This window comes from Chlorocebus sabaeus, chromosome 24, assembly GCF_047675955.1.
Source record: "Chlorocebus sabaeus isolate Y175 chromosome 24, mChlSab1.0.hap1, whole genome shotgun sequence".
Taxonomy (NCBI): domain Eukaryota; kingdom Metazoa; phylum Chordata; class Mammalia; order Primates; family Cercopithecidae; genus Chlorocebus; species Chlorocebus sabaeus.
Genome location: NC_132927.1, coordinates 43,794,629 through 43,822,483, shown reverse-complemented (window position 1 = coordinate 43,822,483; position 27,855 = coordinate 43,794,629). Strand labels below are relative to the sequence as shown.

Here is a 27,855-nt window from a genome sequence, read left to right as displayed (position 1 = left end):
GTCGCCCAACCGCGTCGGAGCTGCTTCCTGGGCGCCGTGGGCGCTGACTGCGCGGGCCGCGCTGGTGCCGAGGAGCGCGAAGCGCGGGGACGGCGCACCTGGGGTGGCCCTGGCGTGCGGGCGGCGACATGGAGGATGGCGTGCTCAAGGAGGGCTTCCTGGTCAAGAGGGTGAGTGAGCGTACGAGCCTCGGGACATTGGCCGGGTGGGGCCCCGCCGACGCGGCTCCCTAGAGAGGGGCCAGACGCGCGCCCCGGAACGGGCATATTCTGGTCCGCATCCCCAACCCCCATGGTGGGACCAGGCTGCCTGTGGCCCTGATGGGCAGAGCTGCATGTCCAAGGGGACGCGGGATGAGCAGCAGCTGCGCGCACAGGCCAGGAGGAGAATTCCACTTGGTTAGCGCAATATGGAGCCGGGGCAGGGGTACCGAAGCGTGTGTCTTAATTAAAACTTGTTAAAATATTATGAATGGTATGATATTTAAATAAAATTTACTAAGATAACATAGGCGTGCTCTATAATTTACAACCTGTTAAGAAGGAGTAATGCTACTATGTGTTTTAAGCACTTACTGTTGGCCAGCCCTGGACATTGTCTCCTGTCATCCTCTCAGCAGCCCTATGGGGTCAGTGGTACCTAACTGCCCCCCTTTCATCAAGGGGAAAAACGAAGGCCAGAGGAGTTAGGGAACTTGCTCAGGGTGGTGGAGGCAGTGGGTGGTGGAGCCAGGATCGGGATCAGACCCACTCAGGTTGACCCAAACCTTTTCCTGCCTCCCGAGTGCCATACACGGTGGGTATTGACATCACTCTATTGCAGATGGGGAAACAGGGTCAGAAAGATGAAGTAGCTTGCCCAGAGCTCCAGAGCCAGTAATAGCTGGGACTGGAACTGCATATTCTGACCTTCCCTCCTCAGTCCTTCCCCACCACCCCCAGGGCAAGCACGAGTGCAAACAGAAAACTTGGTGCCTGGGATTAAGGTAGAAGATGAACAAAAGAGCAGTTGCAAAAGGAAGTTTGTTATTTCAAAATTTTTTCCTAATTTGACCTTTTTTTTTTTTTTTTTTTTTTGAGACGGGGTCACCCAGGCTGGAGTGCAGTGGCACAATCCTGGCTCGCCACAGCCTTGACTTCCCAGGCTCAGGTGATCCTCTCACCTCAGTTTCCCGAGTAGCTGGGACTACAGGTGTCCACTACTATGCCACTACTATGCCCAGCTAATTTTTGTATTTTTTTGTAGAGACAGGGTTTCACCGTGTTTCCCAGGCAGGTCTTGAACTCCCGGGTTTAAGTGATCTACCCACCTTAGTCTCCCAAAGTGCTGGGATAACAGCATGAGCCACCACACAGAGCATAATTTGAACAATGACGTTAACACTAACCATTTATACTGCCGTGATGGCATAGCAAAGAGACATATAAATCCAGGGCTGAGCTTTCTGGTTCTTCTACTGAGTTTTCAGCTTTGGGAGGGGAATGAAGAGGGATGAGGGGCCCTTCCTTTCATTGCCTCCTGGCGTGGCTGGATCAGTCCTAAAGTCTCAGATCGCTTTCATTTTCCCCACAAAATGTGTCCACATGATGTTGCACGTTATTCAATACAGGAGAGCTGTGGCTGTTTGCTGGAAACAGTAAGCAAGGAGGGTAGAAGCTGATGCCAGATCAAGGGTCAGACTGGATAGCACAGTACAAAGTGCCACGCCCACTTGCCACTGTGGCTGAACTGATAGGCCGGTTTCTCGCAGCATGTGGAGGTGGCTGCACCTCAGAGAGACTACACATGGGGAGCTTCCCTCGTCCTGATCTCCTGTTTAACTGCAGCTTGGGAGGTGGGAGGGAGAGTGAGAGCTGGGCATGGGACTTTTGGTTGGCACCGTTGATGGCTGGGCCCTGGTAAGGCCTGTGGAGGGAGTTAACATGGAGACAGATCCTCCTGACAGAGCTTTGGGAGTTTTGGGGGCCTCCTCCTGTTCCTGGGGTTTACCTTCCATCATTCCCTACCACCTTCACCACGCTGAGAGCCAGAGGAGGGCTAAGGGCAGAGCCACAGAGCTCCCAGGATATTGCCAGGAGAAGGATGGGAGTTCTTTTCTGAGTGGCCTGGTTAGGGAATCCAGGGTGCAGAAAATGAGGAGAGTCAACAGGTCTGGTCCCCATAAGCCCTTGGAAAAGATGGGGCTTGGCTGAAATACTTAGAGCTCATTCCAGCCAAACCCAAGGACTGGGATGGAACCTGACCCTGAGGCAAGCAGAAGCCACACCCCTCCCTGCAGGGTGAAGGATGTGGCCCCAGAACCCCTGTTGTGGTCCCAGCTTGCTGAGCAATCCCAACTTTTTCAACCCCTCATATCCCCTTTCCTCTTAGATGGCAATAGCAGTCCCTATGTCCACTGGAGAAGTTGCAGGCTGTGGCAGGGGAATTCCATAGTCTTAGGAGAGTTAAGAGCTCAGAGGTGGGGCAGGGCCTGAGCTGGAAGCCAGAGTGCAAAGCAGTCATCACCGGTGAAGGTGAAGCCAGAGACAGGCAGGGACACGATAGAGTTGGCTCTTAATCCCGCCCAGACAAGAAAGAAGCAGAGTTCCAGGCAAAATGCAGGGAGCTCATTGGACCTGGCTCTCAGGGGAGTCAGGGAAGGAAGTGGGGGATGAGCCTTGAGCAGCAGTGCTTTTCCTGGGAGAAGAGGCAGAAGCACTGCCAGGCGTTCCCGCCGGGCTCATATTGTGAACAGCATTGCAATGTAAACATGCTCTGGCCTAGAAATTTTATGTGTAGGGCTCTATCCTTTGTTGTAAAGCTCTGTAAAAGCTTTGTAACAAAGAGTTATTTTTATTTTATTTTGTATTTTTGTAGAGATGAGGTCTCATTCTATTCCCCAGGTTGGTCTCAAACTCCTGGCTCAAGTGATCCTCTGGCCTCGGCCTCCCAGAGTGCTGAGATTAGATGTGTGAGTCACCACACCCTGCTGTTATTTATTTATTTTGTTTAGACAGGATCTCACTTTGTTTCCCAACCTGGAGTACAGTGGCATCAGCAGGGCTCACTGCAGCCTGGACCTCCCAGGCTCAAGTAATCCTCCCGCCTCAGCCTCCCTAGTAGCTGGGACTACAGGTACGTGTTACCACACCCAGCTAATGTTTTGTTTTTTGCTTTTTTTTTTTTAATAGAGACAGCATCTCACCATGTTGCCCAGGCTGGTCTTGAACTCCTGGGTTTAAGCAATCCTGCCACCTTGGCCTCTCTAAGTGCTGGGATTGTAGGTGCCCAGCCAACAAAGAGTCACTTATGTGGTGAAAAAACTGAAAGCTACCTGTCTGTGCCCACCAAATGACTAATTAAATTATGGTTATGCAGATGTTGAAAATGTTTATAGTATTAAAATCTGAAGAGTAAAGTGATAAAATGTATGAATAAAGAAAAAATATGCATAGAAGAAAAAGACCAGAAGGAGTTCTGGAGGCTAGAAGTGCAAAATCAAGGTGTTGCCAGGGCCATGCTGCCTCTGAAACTTGTGGAGAAGGATCCTTCCTTGCTCTTCTAGTTCTGGTGTTTGCAGACAACTCTTGGCATTCCCTGGCTTCTAAATACTTCACTGCAACCACTGTCTCTGTTATCACGTGACCATCCTCTCCCTATGTGTCTCTTAGTGTCCAAATTTTCCTCTTCCTGTAAGGATACCAGTCACATTGGATTAATGCCCATTCTAGTCTAGGGTGAGTTCATTTTAACTTGATTACATCTGCAAAGACCCTATTTCCAAATAACATAACACCTACAGGTCCAGAGGTTAGGACTTCAACATATCTTTTTTGGGGAAATACAATTCAACCCATAGCAAGTACCATCCCATCTTTGTTTTTATTTTATTTTATTTATTTATTTTGAGATGGAGTTTTGCTCTTGTTGCCCAGGCTGGAGTGCAATGGTGCACTGCAACCTCTGCCTCCCAGGTTCAAGTGATTCTCATGCCTCAGCTTCCTGAGTAGCTGGGAGTACAGGCACGCACCACCATGCCTGGCTAATTTTGTATTTTTAGTAGAGATGGGGTTTCTCCGTGTTAGTCAGGCTGGTCTTGAACTCCCACCCTCAGGTGATCGGCCCACCTCGGCTTCCCAAAGTGCTGGGATTACAGGCATGACCCACCATGTCTGGCCCTCTATTTTCTTTTCTTCTCAAGAGACAGTGTCTCACTATGTTATCCAGGCTGGAGCACAGGGACTATTCACAGGCGTGATCATAGTGCATTGCAATGTTGAGCTCTTGCGCTCAAGCGAACTTCCTGGCTCAGCCTCCCGAGTAGCTGGGACTACAAGTACACCCCACTGGGCCCAGCTGGCATCTCTGCTTTTCTCAGGGTTATAGAGCCTTGGGCAAGACCTTTCTGGGCCTCTGTTTCCTTATCTTTAAAGTTAGGGGTCTGCTGGGTGTGGTGGCTCACACCTATAATCCCAACACTGTGGGAGGCCAAAGTGGGAGGATTGCTTGAGGCCAGGAGTTCGAGAACAGCCTAGGCAACAAAATGAGAACTCACTTCTACAAAAAATAAAATAATTAGCAAGGCATGGTGGTGCTCGCTTGTAGTCCCAGCTGCTTGGGAGGCTGAAGTGGGAGGATCACTTGAGCCCAGGGGTTTGAGGCTGCAGTGAGCTATGATCATGCCACTGCACTCTGGCCTGGGCAACCAAATGAGACCCTGCCTCAAAAATTTTTTTTATTTTTTAATTTTAAAAAATAAGGTTGGGGCCGGGTGTGGTGGCTTATGCCTGTAGTCCCAGCATTTTAGGAGGCTGAGGCAGGCAGATCACGAGGTTAGAAGTTCGAGACCAGCCTAGCCAAAATAGTGAAACCCCATCTCTACTAAAAATACAAAAAATTAGCCAGGTGTGGTGGCAGGTGCCTCAAATCCCAACTACTCGGGAGGCTGAGGCAGGAGAATTGCTTGAATCTGGGAGGAAGAGGTTGCAGTGAGCTGAGATCTTGCCACTGCACTCCAGCTCGGGCGACAGTGCAAGACTCCATCTCAAAAATGTAATAGTAATAAGGTTAAGGAATAGAGGAGGCTTTTTCCTAGGGTCTCTCCAGCTGTGACATTTTGTGTCTCGTAAGTCCTTCCCTAAGGTGCCATTCCAGCTTATGGGCCCCTCGTCCTTCCCTCCAAAAGGGATCTAGGGAACTCCAAGCACCCGCTGCTTCAGCTGGCCTCTGGCTCCAGCCAGCTGATTACAGACAAGAAACCTAAGAGAGAGGCTACTCTCTGCCCAGACACAAGTGTCCAGGTGGAGAGAGGCCTGGGTTCTTCTTGAGCATACCATTGTGTTATTGGCCTGTAACTCACTTTGCCTGGTGGTTTTGGACCACTCTGTGCATGGTGCGGTTTATCTGCAGAGCAGAACTGGTGCTGCTTTCCTGCCAGGTTCATGGACTATTCCAGCAACCTCCAGCTGAGCACCCCACTCCAGTTGCGCCTGCTTCCTTTGGCTATTTTGTTCTGCTGCTGTGTTCGGAGTGATCTGTTTAATATGAGAACGTAAGCTTGCTGTCTTTCTGCTTAAAATCCTTCAAGGACTCCCCTTGAAGATCAAACTTTGTGGCACAGAACATGAAGCCCTTGCTGACTTGGTCCTCATCGCCTCCCCTATGGAGTCCAAGCCATAGAGAACTAAGGGGAGTTTCCTCAAAGTGGCAGGGGTCCTATGCTCACCCTTCCTTGCCTTCCTGACCTGCCTAACTCCACACAACCAGAAAGACTGAGCCCCAGTATCACTCCTAGGAATGTGCCTAACCCCACCTCAGCCTCTCCTGAGCTCCTCCTTGGGGTTTGTATCATGCCCAATATTAATTATTGATTGCTGTGTAACAAATTATCCCAAAATTTAGCTTTTTTTTTTTTTTTTTTGAGATAGAGTTTTGCTCTTTCACCGAGGCTGGAGTGCAGTGGCGCCATCTTGGCTCACTGCAACCTCTTCCTCCCGGCTTCAAGTGATTCTCATGCCTCAGCCTCCTGAGTATCTGGGACTACAGGCACCCACCACCACATCCAGCTAATTTTTGAATTTTTAGTAGAGACGGGGTTTCACCATGTTGGCCAGTCTGGTCTCAAACTCCTGACTTAAAGTGATCTACTCGCCCTCAGCCTACCAAAGTGCTGGGATTACAGGCGTGAGCCACCTCACCCGACCAAGCTTCTTAAAACAGCAAGATTTGTCATCTCACTGTTTGTAAGCATCAGATATCCAGTAACAGCATAGCTGCAAGACTGGCTCAGGGTCTCTCGTGAGGCTGCAGCCAAGAGTGACGGTCACCTGAAGGCTTGACTGACTGTAGGGTCCAATTCTAAGCTCATCTACATGGCTGTTGGCTGGAGGCCTTGGTTCCTCACCTCTCAGTCGGGCTGCTTAGGATATGGCAGCTAGCTTTTCTCATAGCAAATAATCAGAGAGAGGGAAAGAGAGAGGCAGAGGGAGAAAGAGAGAGAATTCCAATAAGATGCCTCAGAAGACCTTTATAACCTAATGTCAGAATTGGGATACCATCACTCTGCCATATTAGTCACACAGACGAACCCTAGTAAAATGTGGAAAGAGGTTACGCAAGGGTGTGAACACCAGAAAGAGGGGATCACTGAGGCCACGCCAGTCATCTGTCCTGGAACTTTTCATACTGGGTGGGGTAAGTGTCTGTCTTCCCCACTGGATTAGGACAGAGTCTTGTTCATCTTTGCCTTGGTGCCATAGTATTAATAATTGATTATTAAATGAATGCATGAATGTTTTCCCTAATCATCTCCTCAGGATTTTTGTGTATTTAAATTTAAATGCAATTTTTCATGATAAAAATAATGCATTCATATTAGTAAACAAACTAAAACAGTACTCAACGATGTAAAATGAAAACAAGTTTCTATTCTTTTTTTTTCTTTTTTCTTTTTGAGATGGAGTCTCGCTCTGTCACCCATGCTGGAGCGCAATCTTGGCTCACTGCAACCTCCACTTCCAAGATTCAAGCAATTCTCCTGCCTCAGCCTCCTGAGTAGCTGGGATTACAGGTGCCTGCCACCACACCTGGCTAATTTTGTATTCTTAGTAAAGACTTGGTTTTGCCATGTTGGCCAGGGTGGTCTTGAACTTCTGACCTCAGGTGACCCACCTGCCTTGGCCTCCCAAAGTTCTGGGATTACAGGCATGAGCCACCGTACCTGGCCACCATTCTTAATTACTCTGTATCCAGTCTTACTCCTTAGAGGTGAACATTGTTTACATTTCTGGGGTACCCCTCCAGAAATTTTCTAAACTACAAGAAATACTTAAGTATTAGAAATACTTACGTACTATACATTTTTTTCTGAGATGGGGTCTCACTCCGTTGCCCAGGATGGAGTGCAGTGGTGTGATCATAGCTTACTGCAGCCTCGACCTCCCAGGCTCAAATGACCCTCCCACCTCAGCCTCCTGAGTGGCTGGGACCACAAGTACATGTCACCACACCTGACTAATTTTTTTATTATTCGTAGAGAGTAGGTCTTGCTATGTTGTCCAAGCTGGTCTTGAAGTCCTAGGCTCAAGTGATCCTCCCATCTTAGCATCCCAAAGTGCTGGGATTACAGGTGCGAATCACCACACCCAGCTCGACATTTTAAATATTTAGAAGTATTTTCTAAAATACTACTACTAGAGGTTTGTTGTTTAGTTTTGTTTAGGGTCTCATTATGTTGCCCAGACTGGACTTGAACTTTTAGGCTCGGGCAATCCTCCTGCCTCAGCCTCCTGAGTAGCTGAGACTACAGCTGCGTGTGGCTACTAGATTTTTTTTAGGTGTCATGCGAAGTAATATGAGTAAAAGTGCTTTGATCATGTCAAAGACATTGCCACCTATTCTTGGTGCTTTAGACTGCTGAGTCTGACCTTGAAGGCTGGGCCAGTGGCCTGCCATCTCTTAGGATTGGAATGCTTGCACTGTGGCTACACCAGGCACTACATTGTTACCATATACATTTAGATTATTTTTCATTTTTTCATTATTGTCAGTAGTGTTTCTATAAGTGTCAATACATACAACCTTTTCTATAATCTATATTATTTTCTTTCAAAAATTTTTTTGGCAGTCTCACTGTGTTGCCCAGGCTAGAGTGTGGTAGTGCAATCACAGCTTGTTACAGCCTTGACTTCCCAGGCTCAAGTGATCCTCCCACCTCAGCCTCTTGAGTAGCTGAGACTACAGGAGTGTGCCAACACACCCAGCTAATTTTGTGTTTTTTTGTAGAGATGACTTCTCACTATAGGGCCCAGACTGGTCTTGAACTCCTAGGCTCAGGCGATCCTTTCTCCTTGGCCTCCCAAAGTGCTGGGATTATAGGTGCGAGCCACTGCACCCAGCCTCATATTCTAGATTATTTACTTAACAGAAATCCCCAAAGTGGTATTTTTGAACACTGAAAGTAGATTTGAACATTTTCATGAGGGCCACCAACTTCTTTGAATTTCTTGCCTACATAGTACATCTTTTGTCATCAGTTTTTCTCCTCAGACTTCTCTCCTTTGCTATCAGTTAGGATTCTCAGTTGCTTATAACACATTCCACTCTAGTGACTTTGAACAGAAGGGGTTTCTTGGAGGACATATAAAAACTTGGGAATATTTGACAGGTCAGAGAATATTTGGCTGGGATGCTATAGAGCCGGGGACCATACAGTCAGACAAAAACACCCACAGTACCAGGTTGGTGTCATTTCTGTTGGAAGATGTTTCTCTTGGAAGCATCACTGCTGACACTGTTTGCCACCTGTCCCTGATAACTCTGGGTCTGGGTATCAGAATGATCTGCTCTTCTGCTACTGTCCTTGCCAAAATATCTTGTTTTTCCATGTTTGACTGCCGTCTAACACGCATCAGTGCAAAATGAGCAAAAGATTTGAATAGATACTTCTCTAAAGAAGACATACAAATGGCAAAGAGGTTTATGAAAAAGTGCTCAACACCATTGATTATCAGAGAAATGCAAATCAAAAAAACTACAATGGGATATCATCTCACCCCAGTTAAAATAACTTTTATCCAAAAGACAGGCAAACACAAATGCTGGTGAGGATGTGGAGAAAAGGGAACCCCTCACACACTGTTGGTGAGAATGGAAATTAGTACAACCACTATGCAGAACAATTTAGAGGTTCCTCAAAAATATATATAAATAGAGCTACCATGTGATCCAGCAATTCCACTGCTGGGTATATACCCAAAAGAAAGGAAATCAGAATATTGAAAGATATCCGCACACCCATGTTTGTTGCAGCACTGTTTACAATAACCAAGATTGGAAGCAACCTGTGTCCTCCAACACATGAATGAATAAAGAAAACGTGGTACATATACACAGTGGAATACTATTCAGCCATGAAAAAGAATGAGATCCTGCCATTTGCAACAATGTGGATGAAACTGGAGGTCATTATGTTAAATGAAATAAGCCAGGCACAGAAAGACAAATATCACATGTTCTCACTTATTTGCGGGCTCCAAAAATCAAAACAATTGAACTTATGGACTTAGAGAGCAGAAGGATGGTTACCAAAGGCTGGGAAGGGTGGATGAGGGGCTGCAGGGGAGGTGGGAATGGTTAATGGGTACAAAAAAATTAATTAGAAAGAATGAGAAAGACCTACTATTTAATAGCACAACAGGGTGACTATAGTCAATAATAACTTAATTGTACATTTTAAAATAACTGAAAGAGTATAATTGGATTGTTTGTAACACAAAGGATAAATGCCTGAGGGGATGGGTACCCCATTTTCCATAATGTGATTATTATGCAATGTATACCTGTATCAAAACATCTCATGTACCCCATAAATATATATATACTTGCTATGTACCCACAAAAATTAAAAATAAAAAAATGTCAAGTAAAAAAATACATCAATGCCCCATGCGTGGAACTGACAGAAACTTCCTTAAGTGGAAGGGACTCTGGGAAGTGTAACATTTCATCCAGGAAAGTATAACATCTCTGTGTTGTTGCTGTTGTTGTTGTTGTTGTTTTTGTTGTTTGAGATGGACTCTTCCTCTGTCACCTAGGCTGGAGTGCAGTGGCACTGTCATCTTGGCTCACTGTAACCTCCGCCTCCTGAGTTCAAGTGATTCTTCTGCCTCAGACTCTTGAGTAGCTGGGATTATAGGCACCTGCCACCATGCCTAGCTAATTTTTATATTTTTAGCAGAAACAGCATTTCACCATGTTGGCCAGACTGCTCTCTAACTCCTGACCTCAGGAGTTGGGTGATCTGCCCACCTTGGCCTCCCAAAATGTTGGGATTACAGGCGTGAGCCACTGCACTGGCCTGTATTTGTATTTTCTGCCCAATATCTGTTGGTTGCACTTTTCTCCTCTTATATCACTAGTCTCCTTCCTTTCCCTGTCATATTAGTTTGTGAGGGCTGCTATAACTAAATATCACAGAATAGGTGGCTTAAACAACTGAGATTTATTTCTCATGGTTCTGCATGTTAGAAGTCCAATATCAAGGTACCAGCAGTTTGGTTTCTTCTGAGGCCTCTCTCTCCTTGGCTTGCAGATGGCACCTCCTCACTGTGTCCTCAGTGGTCTTTCCTCTGTGTGAGCTCTCCGTGTGTCCAAATCTCCTCTTCTTTTTAAAATTATTATTATTGTTGTTGTTTTAGAGACAGGGACTCACTCTGTTGCCCAGGCTGGAGTGTAGTGGCATGATCTTGGTTCACTGTAGCGTTAACCTCCTGGGTCCCAGCAATCCTCCTACTTCAGCCCCCCAAGTAGCTCGGACTGCAGGCACGTGCCACCATGTCTGGCTAATTTTTATTTATTTATTTATTTTTATTAATAGAGATGGGGTCTCACTATGTTGCTCAGGCTGGCCTCAAACTCCTGGGCTCAAGCAATCCTTCTGCCTCAGCCTCCCAAATTCCTGGGATTACAGGCCTGAGCCACAGCACCCAATCTAAATCTCCTTTTCTTATAAAGACTCTAGTCAGATTGGATTAAGGCCTATCCTAATGACCCCATTTTAATTTAATTCCCTCTTTAAAGGGAATATATCTCCAAATACATTCCCAGTCTCAGGCACTGGGGCTAGGCATTCAACGTATGAATTTTGGAGGCACACAGGCACACAGTTCATCCCATACCACCTTTTTTTTTTTTTTTTTTTAAGAGGCAGAATCTTGCTCTGTCACCCAGGTGGAGTGCTGTGCTGTGATCATACTCACTGTAGCCTCAAACTCCTGGGTTTAAATGATTGTCCCTCCTCAGCCTCCCAAGTAGCTGGGACTACAGATGTGTGCCACCATGCCCAGCTAATTTTTAATTTTTTCTTGTAGAGATGGCATTTCACTATGCTGCCCAGGCTAGTCTCAAACTCCTGGTCTCAAGTGATCCCCCTACCTTGGCCTCCCAAAGTGCTGGGATTACAGGTGTGAACCACCTTGCTCAGCCCTAAGATTCTTTTGCCCTCTCCTCTACACCACCTCCCACCAGTCCACATGCCGTGAACTTAATTGCATTCTCCTCTCCCTTCCAGCTACAGCCTTGGGTGCCAGCAGTTTACTGCCTTGGATTCGGAAGCACCCAGATGTCCCAGACCAGTCCTGCTAGTGCTGCCCCAGGACCCCTGCAGTTGGGGGTTGGTGGTCACAGGAAATGGGGACCTGAGGTTGGGCTATGTGCAGAGCAGTAGAGAACCCCAATAGCTGAGAAGTCAAAGACAAATCTTTTTTGTTTTTTTAAACATGTCTGCTTGTGTAAGGTAAAACTGTCAATGCCCATATTACATGTGGATGTAAGTAAGGAGCAAAGTGAAGACAGCAAAAATGTGCAGTTCCGCTGGACTGCACAAGCCCTCTCATGGAAAGAGTGATCATCACGTAGCATAATAACACTGAGACATGTTAATAAACTCTTGTCAGATTAGCTGTGTTATAAGTCTTATTTAGTTGTCGCAGTAAATTCTGTTTGGGTTCAAGTCAGTGCTCACAAAGCTCAGTTATATGCACAAATAACTTCGATGCAGACGATTCCTTCTACAACTTTTGACTCTCTAACAGCTCTTAGTATGTGCTGAGTGTGGAATAGAATCATAGCACCAGAGACTGGGAACTAAAAGGGCCTTTGATATGAATCCGTGCTAGGCAAGGACATGAGTAAGTTGGGGCAACGGACTTTGATTCAGGTAAAGCACCTCTGTTGGTTAGAACCTAGCCCTAAGCTGGGCTTTGGAAATATCCCAGGAAGGTGCTTTCGTGACTGCGTACTAAACTCATTCTTTCCTGATCCCTCAGAAGACATTTCCCTATCCACTGGTCTGTTCTAGAAATAGGCTCTCCATACTCACCTGACTGTTCTGTCCATTGGCTCTACCACCCACGTGAGAACCACCTAAACTACCCTTCTTTTTATACCTGCCACCTGAGAACCACCTAAACTACCCTTCTTTTTATACCTGCCACACCTGGCTAGGTAAGACTGTCAGAGTCCTTAGCACTGGGAGACTATACATGGCCTCATATTGCCCACATCATTTCACTAGTAATATTCTTTCTAGGAATATATCCAAAGGAAAAAAACAGATGCAGGTCAAAATTTACATGCAAGGATATTCATTACAGAATAGTGAAAAAAATGGAACAACCTCAGTTACGAACAATAGAAGTTGGCATGTAAACTATGTATCCACATAATCGTCATTAAAAATATGTTTTACAGAAATTTAATGGCGTCAGAAGATGCTCAGCAAGGCCAAACAAAACAGGGACCAGGCATGGTGGCTTATGTATGTAATCCTAGCACTTTGGGAGGCCAAGGTGAGAGGATCACAGAAGCCCAGGAGTTCTTCAAGACCAGCCTGGGGAACATAGTGAGACCATGTCTCTACACAAAAATGTAAAAATTAGCCAGATGTGGTGGCACACGCCTATAGTCCCAGCCACCTGGGAAGCTGAGGTGGGAGGATCACTTGAGTCCAGGAAGGGGAGGCTGCAGTAAGCTGAGGTCATGCCACTGTACTCCAGCCTGTCTTTTTGAGACCTTGTCTATAAAATAAGAATAAAAAAAAAAAAAAAAGAAAAAACTAGAAAATAAAACTATATTTAAAATAATCTTAATTTTTTAAAAAAAACCAGAAGGCAAAAACTAAAAGGAAAAAAGACTGGAAGGAAATAGAGTAGGTTAGCAATGGCTGTCTCCTAGCAGTAGGATTACAGGTGAGTGATTTTTCTCTTCTTTTTACTTTGTAGTTTCTTTCAAGGTTTGTAACCAGAAAAATGGCCAAATAGGAACTAGAAGGTCAGTGCCAAAGGTCTTTGCTACATACTCAAAAGAGATCCAGACACAAATCCTGCTGTCTTCCTTGGAGAGTCACTTCCACGGCACAGTCTGGTTACCTGTGCCACCGGACACCCCTCTCTGAACACCATCCCCTCCCCTTGGCCACCTCACCTCAGGGCTTTCTTGTCTGTCCACAGGGCCACATTGTCCACAACTGGAAGGCGCGATGGTTCATCCTTCGGCAGAACACGCTGGTGTACTACAAGCTTGAGGGGGGTCGGAGAGTGACCCCTCCCAAGGGCCGGATCTTCTTGGATGGCTGCACCATCACCTGCCCCTGCCTGGAGTATGAAAACCGACCGGTAAGTGACAGCTCCTGCTGTCCAACTCCTCTCTGTTCCACAACCTTCCCACCTCTGGCCTCTTTGGGAAAGTGGTCTGGGTAGGAGGAAGAGCTCAGAGTGAGAATTAAAAAACTTGGATTCAAATCCTGGCTCCGCCACCTACCAGGTATGTGAGCTTGGACAAGTAGCTAAACCTCTCTGAGCCTTCGTTCCTCATCTATAAAATGGGATTAAATAATTACCCCTGAGTGTCTCACATGGTTGTGGGGAGGACCATGAAGGTCATGGTGTATGAGAGCACTGTGTGGGCTGGGAGGCAGGCACCACACAAATGTGAGTAATTACTGCTATCTTGGGGTTCACTACGATGGCTTCATTCACTATGATGGCTTTCATTCCCTGAAGGGTCTGTGTTCCAGAAGTAAGGGGTGGCTTCAACCCTACCTTTAAAAAAGTCTAGGCTGGGCGTGGTGGCTCCCGCCTGTAATCCCAACACTTTGAGAGGCCGAGATGGGCAGATTGCTTGAGGTGAGGAGTTTGAGACCAGCCTGGCCAACATGGTGAAACCCCATCTCTACTAAAAATACAAAAATTAGCTGAGCATGGTTGCAGTGGCCTGTAATCCCAGCTACTTGGGAGGCTGAGACAGGAGAATTGCTTGACCCTGGGAGGCGGAGTTTGCAGTGAGCCGAGATCACACCACTGCACTCCAGCCTGGACAACAGAACGAGACTCCTCAAAAAAAAAAAAAAAAAAAACTCCCAGTAAATTATTTATCAAGGGCCCATTATGTGCCGAGAAATTTGCAAGGCATGGAGGGATCAAGGAAGAAAATGGTAAGATTGTTTCTTCACAGAGTTGCTCAGTTTATTGGGAAAGCAAGTGGTTAATTGAAAACATTTGGCATTCCAATGATGCCACAGCTATCAGGAGCTGCAGAGAATCCTTCATCCCTGAAGAGGAAAAAGATATTTCAGGCTGGGTCAGGCAAAGCTTCAGGAATAGAGATGTGGGCAAAGATGGAACAAGGAGAGAGGAGGTCATTCTGGACAGGTAGAATGTCTCGAGTAAAAGTAAGAAGAGTATGCATGGAGAGAGGTGGGTGTGGCTTCTGGGGAGAAGGGCCTCCAGTGTGGTCAAAGGGGAATGTTCACTAAAGGAGTGATAGGTGTTTGGTTAGGGCCAGATGGAGGTAATGGAGAGCCATTGAAGATTTTGAGTGAGAGCATGGTCTGATGAAAACTCTCTTAGAGGCCAGGCGCAATGGCTCATGCCTGTAATTCCAGCACTTTGGGAGGCCGAGGCTGGCGGATCACCTGAGGTCAGGAGTTCAAGACCAGCCTGGCCAACATGGTGAAACACTGTCTCTACTAAAAATACAAAAATTAGCTGGGTGTGGTGGCGGGCACCTGTAGTCCCAGCTACTCAGGAGGCTGAGGCAGGAGAATTGCTCCAACCCAGGGGGTGGCGGTCACAGTGAGCTGAGATCATGCCATTACACTCCAGCCTGGGTGACAGAGTGAGACCCTGTCTCAAAAAAAAAAAAAAAAAAAAAAAAAAAGGAAAAAAAAAGAAAAAAGAAAACTCTCTTAGAAAGACTAAAATGAAGGCTGTAATTCTAGCTGCTCAGGAGGCTGAGGTGGGAGAATCACTCAAGCCCAGGAGTTTGAGACCAGCCTGGGCAACACAGCGAGACTACATCTCAGAAAAACAAAAATGTAGGCCTGGCACAGTGGCTCATGCCTGTAATGCCAGCATTTCAGGAGGCCGAGATGGAAAGATAGCTTGAGCCCAGGAGTCCAAGACCTGCCTGGACAACATAGTGAGACCTATCTCTTAAAAAAAAAATTAGATAGGCATGTTGGCAGGTGTTGGTAGTCCCAGCAACTTTGGAGGCTGAGGCAGGAGAATCACTTGAACCCAGAAGTCCAAGACTACAGTGAGCTATGATTGTGCCACTGCACTGTAGTCTGGGTGACAGAGTGAAACTCTGTCTCAGAGGGAAAAAAAAAAAGTGTAGAAAGAATAAAAGGAAGAACTAGTTTTAGTTCAGTTACTAATAAGATTTCTAGGTCCATAGAAAGGAATCTCACCATTTTCTTTCTTATCATGTTTTTCTTCTTTGACTCTCCTACACTTGCCGTGTTCAGGAGAGAAAAAGACTGAAGACAAATGAGGTCAATGAAGGAATCTTCTAAGTATAAGAAAATATTAATGATGGTTAATTCTGGGTGGTGGGTTTACTGGCATTTGTTATGTTTACCTCTGTACTCTTCTGTAAATTCATATTTTTCTCAAATAAAAAACAAAAGGAGCTATTAAAATAATCTAGGCATTAAATAAAGCAAAAAGAAGGAACGAACAGGAGAAGTCATTATGAAAGAAATGTCAACAGGACTTGGTGACTGACTGGCTGTTGAGGACAAGGGAAAAGAAGGTATCGAGTATCATTCCAGCCTAGGAGGCTGCACAAATGAAATGTCATTCCATTATTTCCATTGCAAGCTTGGAGGTGTCACTGATTAAAAGTGGGAAGTCAGGCAGCGGTAGTTTTCTGCTGGAGTAGCTGTAGGACCACTGGAGGATGCTGAGCCTGGGAAAAGATGGGCTCTGCATCCTCTTCCTTTTAGCATCTTAAGACCAGACACAGCTGGGTGCAGTGGCTCACGCCTGTTATCTTAACACTTTGGGAGCCTGAGGCAAGTGATCGCCTGAGCCCAGGAACTCAAGGCTGCAGTGAGCTACGACCATGTCACTTCACTCTAGCCTGGGAGGCAGAGCAAGACCCTAACTCAAAAAAAAAAATTCTACATAAAATTCTCAAATTGTCACCTGCCTGGTTCATGAGTACTTGGGCTAGATCAAGAGGAGCCAATAGATTCCCTAAGAACAAATCATGAAATATATACACACATACTTTTTAAAACTAGAGAACGTGTAAACAAGAGTGTCAGAATTTTACATGGAATTTTATAGTGTGTCCTAAAATTCTGCTCATTGAAATGGTGAACTGCAGGCTGATAACAGGGGTTCAGGAAGCTGGCTAAACTCTGTTCTTCCACAGTGGTGATGAGCTCACTGTCAGGCTACTACTACCGAAGGAGCAGCTCCATGGTGGGTGTGTGTGTTTTTATTTAGATGGAGTCTCACTCTGTCACCCAGGCTGGAGTTCAGTGGCACAATTTTGCACCATGCCCAGCTACTTGTTGTATTTTTAGTAGAGTTGGGGTTTCACCATGTTGGCCAGGCTGGTCTTGAACTCCTGACCTCAAGTGATCCACCCACCTCTGCCTCCCAAAGTGTTGGGGATTATAGGCGTGAGCCACTGAGCCCGGCCTGTGGTGTTCTTTAGGACCATGAACCAGTCATGCCTTTTTTTTTTTGAAACAGAGTCTCTCTCTGTCACCCAGGTTAGAGTGCAGGGGCGCAATCTTGGCTCACTGCAACCTCCGCCTGCCGGGTTCAAGTGATTCTTCTGCCTCAGCCTCCTGAGTAGCTGGGACTACAGACGCCCACCACCACGCCGGGCTAATTTTTGTATTTTTAGTAGAGACAGGGTTTCACCACATTGGCCAGGCTGGTCTTGAACTCCTGACCTCGTGATCCGCCCGCCTCGGCCTCCCAAAGTGTTGGGATTACAGGCATTAGCCACCGTGCCCAGCCCAGCCCAGCCATGTCTTATTCACCATTTAGTTTGGATGAGGGATGTTGACTAAGTTTGTAAGCAAAGTAAGTTGGGAGAGAATCCTTTGGAAAACAGATTCAGAATGAAATAAAATGCTTCTGTTTTCCAACAGAAGTGATGGATCCACCTACCACCCGATTAATAGTCTCCTATCAATCCCACAATTGATCCAAAAAAAATCCCATAAATGTGCACTTAAAAGATAGAGAAGTGGCCTACATGAAAAAGATTCTCTTCTGACAGCACTGAGTCTACAGTGCCCTGCAGCTGCCCACAGCCAGCGGGCTCAGACTTCTCCTGGAGCTGTGTGTTCCATTCCATGCACCGTATTTATGAGAATGTTGACCAAGTGTAGAACACGTAGCACAAAGTGACCTGGATGGGTTTGGGCACGGTGGCTCACGCCTGTAATCCCAGCACTTTGGGAGGCTGAGGTGGGCAGATCACCTGAGGTCAGTAGTTCGAGACCAGCCTGGCCAACATGGTGAAACCTCGTCTCTACTAAAAATACAACAATTAGCCAGGCATGGTGATGGGCGCCTGTAATCCCAGCTGCTCCCTAGGCTGAGGCGGGAGAATCGCTTGAACCTGGGAGCCGGAGGTTGCAGTGAGCTGAGATCGCACCATTGCACTCCAGCCTGGGCAACAGAGCAAGACTCCGTCTCAAGAAAAAAACAAAAAACAAAACAAAACAAAACAAAAACAAAGCAACCTGGATGGGAAGGAGCTGAAACTATATCCTATGAGAAATGTGTGAAAGACTTGATGCTTAGACACAAGGAAAGAGGACGGAAGGGAGCATGACTAACAGTCCGTTCGAGGTAGGCATTAATATCCTGTCATTTCCTAATGTTCCCGGGAGTCCACAGCCAAGTGGCAGAGCTGGGGTTTGTGTTCAGATGGGTCTGACTTTGAAGCCTGGGCATTTCTCTCTTCAGTGTAGGGGCTGTCATAGGAGGTGACTCTTCATCTGTGTGGTTCTAGAAGAGAGAACACGACTAGCATGTCCAGGAAGCAGGCCCTACACTAACTGCCTTGTCCACAAGGGAAAGGCTGCCATGTGAGGCCGTGAGCTTCCTGTCACTGGAGGTGTCCAAGTGAATCTTTAAAGACCACCTGCTGTGTGGCTGAGGGCTCAGGGCATTTGGCAGTCACTGTCACCTAGATTCTTCCGGGGTCCCGTCATTTTTGCTGCCTGGCGTCCTCTTGCTCTGCCTGTGTGCTGGTCTGACTGGCTGTCTCTTCCCACAGCTCCTCATTAAGCTGAAGACTCAAACATCCACAGAGTACTTCCTGGAGGCCTGTTCTCGAGAGGAGCGGGATGCCTGGGCCTTTGAGATAACCGGGGCTATTCACGCAGGGCAGCCTGGGAAGGTCCAGCAGCTGCACAGCCTGAGAAACTCCTTCAAGCTGCCCCCGCACATCAGCCTGCAGTGAGTGCCCCGCTTGCCGGGCTCTGTGGCAGCCTTTCCTGCCTGTGTTTGGTGGGCAGGGCACCCTGCCTCTTGGAGGGGCTCTGTGCTTGCTTCATAGCCTGGCTGGTGCTACCACAGCGCTTCAGGGCCTTCAGCAGTTCCTGTCCTGTGTATATGATTTTCTCTGCTTGGGAGTGGCCCTATGTACCTGCCCCATTTCTATGGGATCTCTTGTGGCTCCTGCCACCTCTGCACACCTCCATGACACAAGACCCCCATTCCATTTCAGCCAGGGTGCTCAGGGCTCTGTTACAGCTCCCTAAAAATCTTGTCTTAGTCTGTTTTCTGTTACTTATAACAGAATACCTGAAATTGGGTAACTCATAAGGAAGGATTTATTTCTTATCATTATAGAGGCTGGGAAGTCCAAGGTTGAGGGGCTGCATCTGGTGAGGGCCTTCTTGCTGGTGGGAGCTCTCTGCAGAGTCCTGAGGTGGTGCAGGGCATCACACAGTGAGGGGCTGAACATGCTAACATGCTTACTGCAGTCTCTGTTCCTCTTATGAAGCCACCAGTCCCATTCCCATGATAATTCATTAACTCATTTAACCCGTTAATCCATGAATGGATTAATCCATTCACAAGGGCAGAGCCGCCATGACCCAATCACCTCTTAAAGGCATTACCTCTCAATATTGCCACATTGGGGATTTTCAACATGATTTTTGGGATAAACATTCAAACCACAGTGAATCTCCACCGGCCTCCCAGGCAACAGAACTGTTACACCCATCAAAGATGTATGAGTCCATTCCTGGGCTCACCAGGCACTGAAACCTTGACTGTACACCTCCTATGGGTCTAGGGAGCTGCTGAACACTGGTGGGTGCAGGGAGGATCAGCTGCAGATAAGGGTGGGTAGGCAGGTGGGTTCAAAGATAGTTCAAAAAGTAGCTGAGGGGGTTTGGACTTAATGCAGGGGGATCACAGAGAATCATGTGGGCTACTGTGCACTCTTGGGGCTTTTTTTGTTTTTCTTTTTTTGGGACAGGGTCTCACTCTGTTGCCCAGGCTGGAGTGCGGCAGCTCGATCATAGCTCACTGCAGCCTTGACCACCTGGGCTCAAGTGATCCTCCCACCTCAGTATCCCAAAACACTGGGAGGATAGATGTGAGCCACTGTGCCCAGCATACACTCTTGTTTGTAAGTTAAAAGTCACAGCGCTTTGGTTTTACTACAAAAGCAGTATGTGTTTGGCATAGAAATATTAGAACATTTAGATAAGCAAGAAGAAGAAAAGAAATGTCTGAAAATCCTGCCTCTCAAATTTTGATGCATAACTGAACACCCCCTTCTGTGGTGAGGAGGTATAAACAGACCTACCTGCAAAGAACAAGGTAGCTGAGAGGCAGAAGAAAGAGGCTGACAAATCCAGTTTCTCACAAAGAGGCATTTAATAGGGACTTACAAACAGAAGTGATGTCTCTGCTGGCCAAGAGACAGTGAATCACCACACTTGTCCTCCAGAAAATATCCTTTCTATAGCAAGCTTTTTTGGGAAAATGTGCAGCTAGTCGTGCCTCAGACTTTCTTGTGAAACCTGTGACCGCTGGGGAGGTTAGATAAACATCTTTATGAGGGGTGAGTTGCGCTATGGGAACACCGTGGTATGCGGGAGTCAAACATCCATCATCAGACCAGGCGCAGTGGCTCACATCTGTAATCCCAGCACTTTGGGAGGCCGACGCGGGCAGATCACTTAAGGTCAGGAGTTCGAGATCAGCCTGGTCAACATGGTGAAACCCCATCTCTACTAAAACTACAAAAATTAGCTGGGCGTGGTGGCACATGCCTGTAATCCCAGCTGCTCCAGAGGCTGAGGCAGGAGAATCACTTGAACCTGGGAGGCAGAGGTCACAGTGAGCCGAGATCACGCCACTGCACTCCAGATTGGGTGACAGAGCAAGACTCTGTCTCAAAAAACAAACAAACAAAAAACAAAAAATCAATCATCACGGTGGCTTCACTTCAAGATGGCATCACTCTTGCCGTGCAAAAGGCTGCTTTCCTACACCCCCTTTTTTTGTGATGTGTGTCACACCATTTGCCACTTGCTTTATACCCTTAGCAGTGACTCAGGACCCTCCCTTGTACCTACCAGCGTGACGAGGGTTCCCTCTCCTTTGCCTTCCCTTCTATGTAGTCGCATTGTGGACAAGATGCATGATAGCAGCACCGGAATCCGTTCAAGCCCCAACATGGAGCAGGGAAGCACCTACAAAAAGACCTTCCTCGGTGAGCCTGTTCCCCAGGGCCGGGCTGGGCGGTCAACCTGGGACATGGTGATGCAGGGCTCAACTGTGTGCTTGACCACCCTGTATTGAGGTCAGAGCTTCCTGCTGGGCAACAGGCTGGCCTGAGATGGCCACGTGTGGGTGTGCAGCCACAGCTCTATGCAGCAGGTATGGCCTTCAGTCTGCTCTTGGGTAGAGCCCTGAGGCTGCCCAGAGGGCTAAGGTCAGTGAGGTCATTGGCCACACACCCCAAGGACGCTGGTCCGTTACCTGTTGCCTGACTGGTGCTGCCCTTGGCCAGGCTCCTCCCTGGTAGACTGGCTCATCTCCAACAGCTTTGTGGCCAGCCGTCTGGAGGCGGTGACCCTGGCCTCCATGCTCATGGAGGAGAACTTCCTCAGGCCGGTGGGTGTCCGAAGCATGGGAGCCATTCGCTCTGGGGATCTGGCCGAACAGTTCCTGGATGACTCCACAGCCCTGTATACTTTTGTAAGTTGGGGAGTGGGTTCTTCTTGCCACCAGGGCGAAGGTTAAGGAAGACACAACAGAGTGGGGGCCTGGGGTCCACAGTCACGGGAGGAGACCTTGGGCTTGGGGGACGACTTCATCCTGATGCAGAATGAGGTTTCTGTCCTGAAGAATTTCCTTTCCCCTCTGACAGCCGCCGTAGCTTGGGCCTGGGTATTTGCTATAGCAGAGTCCTTGTTCCCTCTTTCCCCCTAGGCTGAGAGCTACAAAAAGAAGATAAGCCCCAAGGAAGAAATTAACCTGAGCACTGTGGAGTTAAGTGGCATGGTGGTGAAACAAGGCTACCTGGCCAAGCAGGTATGGCTGCTTTGGAGCAGGAAAGAGAGATGGACAGTTCTCAAGCTTAGGGGAGGCAGCAGTGAGCACAGAGGAAGGGAAGGGCTGAGGCTGCTGGAGGGCACCAATTATAGCAGAATCTATGAAAGCAGGAGCCCAGCCAGCCCCCAGAAGCAAGTCAAAGAACAGGCACATGCTCACGCTTACACACACACGTGTGCCAGACACAAGGGCGGTTCAGGAAAACTGTACTATACACACATAATTATCACAACATCAAAAAACAACTTCTACAGAATTGCCCAGCTTCACATATTTGTCTTGGAGGCGTTGCTGACTGGCTTGAGGTTTTGCATTTGCTGGCCTTCTGTTCCTTGGGGCGTCCTGGGGTCTCTGCTTTCCCTTGTGAGATTCTGCACACCCCCTTGATACACTTTCTGAGCTAAACACAATTTTTTCTACCATGTCGGTAGGTTGAAGATCAGATTCTCGATGGTAAGGCTCAGTGTTCAAAGCCTGGCCATGGGCACTACTCCTAAACCGTGTTTGGGAGAGCAGCTGTGTTGAACCAGAGGCAAGCCGTGTCTTGTGGCATTCCTACCTGTGCCTAACAAAAAGGGTATTCTGTGAACAAAATCACCTGTCCTTGGCACAGGAAGTGAAGCAGACATTTTGCATGGCCTTCATGTTTGTGCACATGTTGTATACCATGCGAATGTGTGTGTCCGCACAGAGGGCACGTACATGGCTTGGCGCCACTCCCATCATTACTCGGAGCATGTGCTGTTGCTGTCACCTGCTTCTTGCATATCAGGATCCTCATCTGCTCTTAGATTCTTATCATCCCCACCGCTGCCTGTCTGCACCAAGGCCCTGCTTCTGCTGGGCCTGATAGGAGTCCTTCCCAAGGGGAGGAAAAGAGGCCCCTAGGGGAGCTTGAGGAGGATGTGGGAGGGACTCTGAGGGTATTCCTGACTAGGAGGGCTCAGGTTTGTGATCTAACCTTAGCCCTCCCAGTCAGTGAGGCCAAAGAAAGTCACACACACACACACACACGCGTGCACACACACGCACATGTCAGCTTCTTACACATTTAGGTTTTATCATATAATTGATCATTTCTTGCTTTTTTCCTAAAGCGCAATGTGAAAGTGGTTTTACTGCACATGTGGGCACATGCGTAGACTGACAAATATACATGCAGCTGAAGGTTTGTTTTTGGACTGATGTGGCCCTTAGCTGGTGCCCTTGGGCTCAAGTTTACCTGTGTGCTCCCAGCCCAGCTGACACCTCCTGCCTCCTTGTCCTCTTTTATGCCCTGAGTGGTGTGTGTCCCTTTTCCTTCTGCATGGACTCTCTTTGGCTCTGCCGACTTAAGGTGATGGCGTTTTTGCTAAAGTGTCATTGAGTGGGGGTGCTGGCAGGGAGGTCTGTGAGATGTCATTGCTATCCTTAGGTATCCTGCGGACTGGTTTTAAAATGTAGTCCCATTGGAGCAGGCTGGCTTGTTGGGGGCTTGCTGTTACATGCATAGATGCAGGAGAGAGGGACATGCAACTGTCACCAATGAACTTGGAACCATTTCTTTGCCTCAGGGGCACAAGAGGAAAAACTGGAAGGTGCGCCGCTTTGTTCTGAGGAAGGATCCAGCTTTCCTGCATTACTACGACCCTTCCAAAGTGAGTGCGCATGCTGGCTCCGTGCTGGTCCCGTGTTGTGATGCCCCCAGACACTCCTCTCCTGGCACAGCGGGCAGCTGGCTGGGCATCCTGTCTTCCCCTGGCACCTGCTTCTGCTGCACCTTGCCTTTCCTTCCACAGTCCAAGCTGCTCTGCCCTGTCATCACATAGGTGCCTTTTTCTTGAGCGGTTTCTCCTATGCCTAATCCCCCACTTTCCCATGGGAGGCCCATCTTTATCATTTTCAGAGGAAAAGCATCTTTTGGTCTTCCCCAAAGCCTGCTTTGTGAGTAGGGAGGATGAGGTAGGCTGACAGAGACTCCTACTGGCACTTCCCAGCCTCTCCACACTTTCCATTCAGAGACCCCATTAATTCTGCGTACCCTCCACTTTTCCCCACCTATGTTTTGAAAAGTTTCTGTCACCATATAATATTTAAGCCAGAATTTACTAATTTGCTTTTTAAAAAACTTTGATGGCGAATTAAAAAAAAACATTTTTCTGTTTCTGATACTAGGTATTACCACATGCTGAGTGGATCTAATTCCAGTCAAAAGCAAATAAAAAGGGCCCTTTAGTTAGCAGTTCAGCCTTGTCTTGGGCGATGTACGACTTTCATTAGTTTTTGTTGAAATAGTGAAGAGTGGGCAGTTCCTTCCTCACTGAGCTTCAATCAGGAACCCCTGCCTGGACCCAGCCAGGCCACAGGAGGGCCCAGGGCGAGGGATGTGGCAGGAGGAGCCTCCAAAAAGCTCCAGTTGACCTTTCTGTGGGTCATGGTGGCCTGGCTACAGGATGGAGTTCAAACTCCTTCCTTCCTGGCTACCTCAAATCCTGTTTGAAGCAAGGAAGAAATAAACAAATGAAAAAACACTTTAGTTTTATATTTAACTCTCACCATGGTCTAGCCTAACCTACTTTCTTTGTGCCCCTGATGAGTCTGCTGTCTCAGCTTTTAAAATAGGAAACAGAAAATGTACATACACACATATGTGCCTGTACACACCTAAGTACATATACATGTAAATATACGTATATACATATATATGTACACACGCACAAATGCTCACATATGTACATAGATGGAAACAGTGCAGAAGAGATTACTCAAAGCAAGTGTGCAAAGGAAATAAAAGAATTGCCAAGTTTCTGGGCTGCAGGTACAAGATAAGGAACCATCTCAAAGGCATTCTGCAATTAATTTGTTCCCCACTTTACTCCCACTCCTCCTCCTGTTTGGGCTGAATGCCCCTCTCCTGCCCGGGGACCTACTCTCCTATCCAGGCCCAATTCAAGTCTCCTGTCCTCCCTGAGACTGCCCTTGAACCCTCCAGGCTGGGGCAGATCCCTTCCTTCTCTGAACTTTCCTCCCATTAGCATTTAGTAGTACAAATATTTCCAGTATTTTATTTAACCATTTTATTTTTTGCCCTACCTCTTGCTGGGCCCAACATGCAGCATGAAGTTGATTATTGATTAATTGAAGGGCTCCTGGGGCCCGAGGCACGTGGTGTGTAAAATTGCCCTAAATCATCCAGGGACACCACCAATCACAGTTTTGTATCACACGAAGTTTCATGCTAGGCACATGCTAGACTTGTGTAACGATGTCCTATGTGCAGGAATCTATCAACTTTGCAGAGATGATGACTATGGCTGGATGTGGTGGCTCATGTCTGTAATCCCAGCACTTTGGGAGGCTGAGGAGGGCAGATCACTTGAGGTCAGGAGTTCGAGACCAGCCTGGCCAACATGATGAACCCCCGCCTCTACTAAAAATACAAAATTAGCCAGGTGTGGTGGCGTGTGCTTGTAATCCCGATTCCTCGGGAGGCTGAGGCAGGATAATCACTTGAACCTGGGAGGCAGACGTTGCAGTGAGCCGAGACTGTGCCACTGCACTCCAGCCTGGAAGACAGAGTGAGACTCTGTCTCAAAAAAGAAAAAAAAAGAAATGATTACTATAAATATATATTTCTGATTGCTTTGTAAGATGCACACAAGGGTTAAGGAAGCCAGTGAATGTTTTTCTGTGTAGCATGTTGGATCAGAGGCTCTGTTTGAGACATCTCCAGGAATGAAAAGCAAATTTGCAAGTCTGCGAGACTTGGTAACCACAACATTGGTGGGCACTTCTGCTGCCTGCTGTGAAACAGAGGCCCAAGCTTCCTTACTCGTGCATACAGCTTTGGCCATGTGATGTCCAAGTTCAGCTTCATCTTCTATTACAAATGATTTTGCACTGACTTCTTTAGCTGGCCTGAGTTGTAAGGGGAGTGCAACTCTTCGCTTTTGTGTATTCACAAATTCCTAATTGGGTCTCCTTTCCTCTGCAGGAAGAGAACAGGCCAGTGGGTGGGTTTTCTCTTCGTGGTTCACTCGTGTCTGCTCTGGAGGATAATGGCGTTCCCACTGGTAAGGTGCAACTTCAGCCCTGGCCTGAAGATCTCAGGGGCCTCCCTCCTGCACCTCAGTAACGTCCCACTAATGAAACGACAGCTTTGGAAGCTGAGCAAGGCTTTCTCAATGAGACAGAGTGGTGTGAGTTTTGAAGCGATTTTCAGAATTGAACAAAGGGTATGTTCTTGGCGTTTTAAGAATGCAGCTAAGTAATCCTTATGTTATTAATCTTTCCCCTCAGTTTCTATGCTGATGGCCTGTAAGCTTCCACCTAAAAATAATAGCTGAAGCTTACACAATGCTTTAGGGTTAACAACATACCTTAATATATATCATAACAGGAATTTCACAATAGCCAGCCATAGTAAGATATTATTCCCATCTATGGCTGTGGAAACTGGGGTTCCAATAAGTTAAACAATTTGAGATCAAACTCCAAATTCTGTGCTTGCTTTTAACATAAACATACTGGATTCTTTGGTGTAAATGAAATGGTAGATCTATAGCATGCTACCATCTTGAGCATAGGAGCAGGCAACAGGGCTTCCAGGAATATCCAGACATAACCATTGACAGGCCTTAGGGCACTGGTGAGGGACAGGGAATGGGAGGAAAAGGGGACCTCATCTGATAGGATTCTCTAACTGTATACCTTTTATTTAATAAATACGTCATTGTATGTTTTTGTCCATGTCTCAGTTGACTTTCTGCTGGTTCAAGGTGAAAGCAGACATGGCTATTCAATCACTGATTTCCACCCCCCCTCCTTTTTTCTGCGTAGGGGTTAAAGGGAATGTCCAGGGAAACCTCTTCAAAGTGATTACTAAGGATGACACACACTATTACATTCAGGCCAGCAGCAAGGCTGAGCGAGCTGAGTGGATTGAAGCTATCAAAAAGCTAACATGACAAGGACCTGAGGGAACCAGGATTCCTCCCTCCTACCAGATGACACAGACAGGAATTCCTGGAGAATGGGAGTGTGTAAAGACTTTTGACTTCTTTGTAAGTTTTGTACTGCTTTGGAGAGTGAATGCTGAAGAGTTCCTCAGATTACAAACAGCAATGGTGCCATTTCCTTCCTCATCTTCATGTTACAAACCTGGAAAGGCTAGAACAGCCATTAGGTGTGAGCATCTTGACTTTTGCCCAGCATCACAAACAGCCATTTCCTCGGGCACCAAAGTAGGTTCCCTTTGTTGGAACAATTACACTGGCCATGCCATAATGTTGAATAAAACTCTCTTCTTATGCGGTTCTCTCTTAACTTCTTTGGAATTAGTAAAAGCTGATATCTGTTTCTGGCTATTAGAATCCCATACAAAGTTTTATAGTTTTCAAGCAACATTTCAAGTATCTCTGTCATTAAGACATACTTCATCTTAAAGTGGGGATGGTGGCCGAACTTTGTACATTCAGAGAATATTGTTTTGCTTTAGAAAACAAGCCTGCATAAATATTATACATTACAGAAGTCATGGACTCTGTCGGAGAACTTAATCACATATATGAAAAATACATACATAGCTTTTCTATGAAAAATAGGCATTTAGAGATGCAGAGTAAGAGTGCTCTGAAGGACAGAAAAAGATGTAAACGGGGAAGGTTTATATCAAGACATTAAATTTTGGTTTTAAAATGAACATAAGCTGAGACAAATAGGTACCAGGAAACTTCACCAGTTGGGAGGTTAATCTGTAGTGAAAAGTCTGTATCATACAATACTTTTTAAGAACATTTTTATTACTTTCAAGTTTATACAGTAATCTGGCACAAGCTATTGCCAGCATTCTTGCCAAGTACAAATGCTTGGACCTCCCCTTAATCAACAGATAAAATACATAACTTACATTTAAGGGGAGTGGATACTTCAAAGTGCTTAAGTAAAAATTTGTCCTCTTAAATAGTTCGAACTGTCTCTTGTTAATCGTGTCTAAAACATT

At 46.8% G+C, this 27,855-nt stretch overlaps 1 protein-coding gene across 2 annotated transcripts; it reads left to right on the top strand.

Annotated features, from left to right (window-relative positions):
* Nucleotides 1-27,163, top strand: PLEK2 (pleckstrin 2). Of its 2 annotated transcripts, none has more exons than XM_007987059.3 (9): nucleotides 1-170; nucleotides 13,488-13,652; nucleotides 18,571-18,752; nucleotides 20,939-21,030; nucleotides 21,331-21,518; nucleotides 21,753-21,854; nucleotides 23,429-23,512; nucleotides 25,849-25,927; nucleotides 26,694-27,163. In XM_007987059.3, exons 1-9 carry the CDS (start codon nucleotides 129-131, stop codon nucleotides 26,819-26,821), a joined length of 1,062 nt encoding a protein of 353 aa, XP_007985250.1. In that variant the 5' UTR covers nucleotides 1-128; the 3' UTR covers nucleotides 26,822-27,163. The 2 variants fall into 2 exon arrangements, with proteins under 2 accessions (XP_007985250.1, XP_037840603.1); XM_037984675.2 differs by having other exon boundaries at nucleotides 4-170; nucleotides 26,765-27,163.
* The last annotated feature ends 692 nt before the right edge of the window (nucleotides 27,164-27,855 follow it).

Bases quoted from the DNA above. Each gene is read 5' to 3' on its own strand.
- PLEK2 (XM_007987059.3), top strand. From the start codon at position 129: ATGGAGGATGGCGTGCTCAAGGAGGGCTTCCTGGTCAAGAGG. The intron at 21,519-21,752 runs GTAAGTTGGGGA...CTTTCCCCCTAG, and splicing joins CCACAGCCCTGTATACTTTT to GCTGAGAGCTACAAAAAGAA. The intron at 23,513-25,848 runs GTGAGTGCGCAT...TTTCCTCTGCAG, and splicing joins ATTACTACGACCCTTCCAAA to GAAGAGAACAGGCCAGTGGG.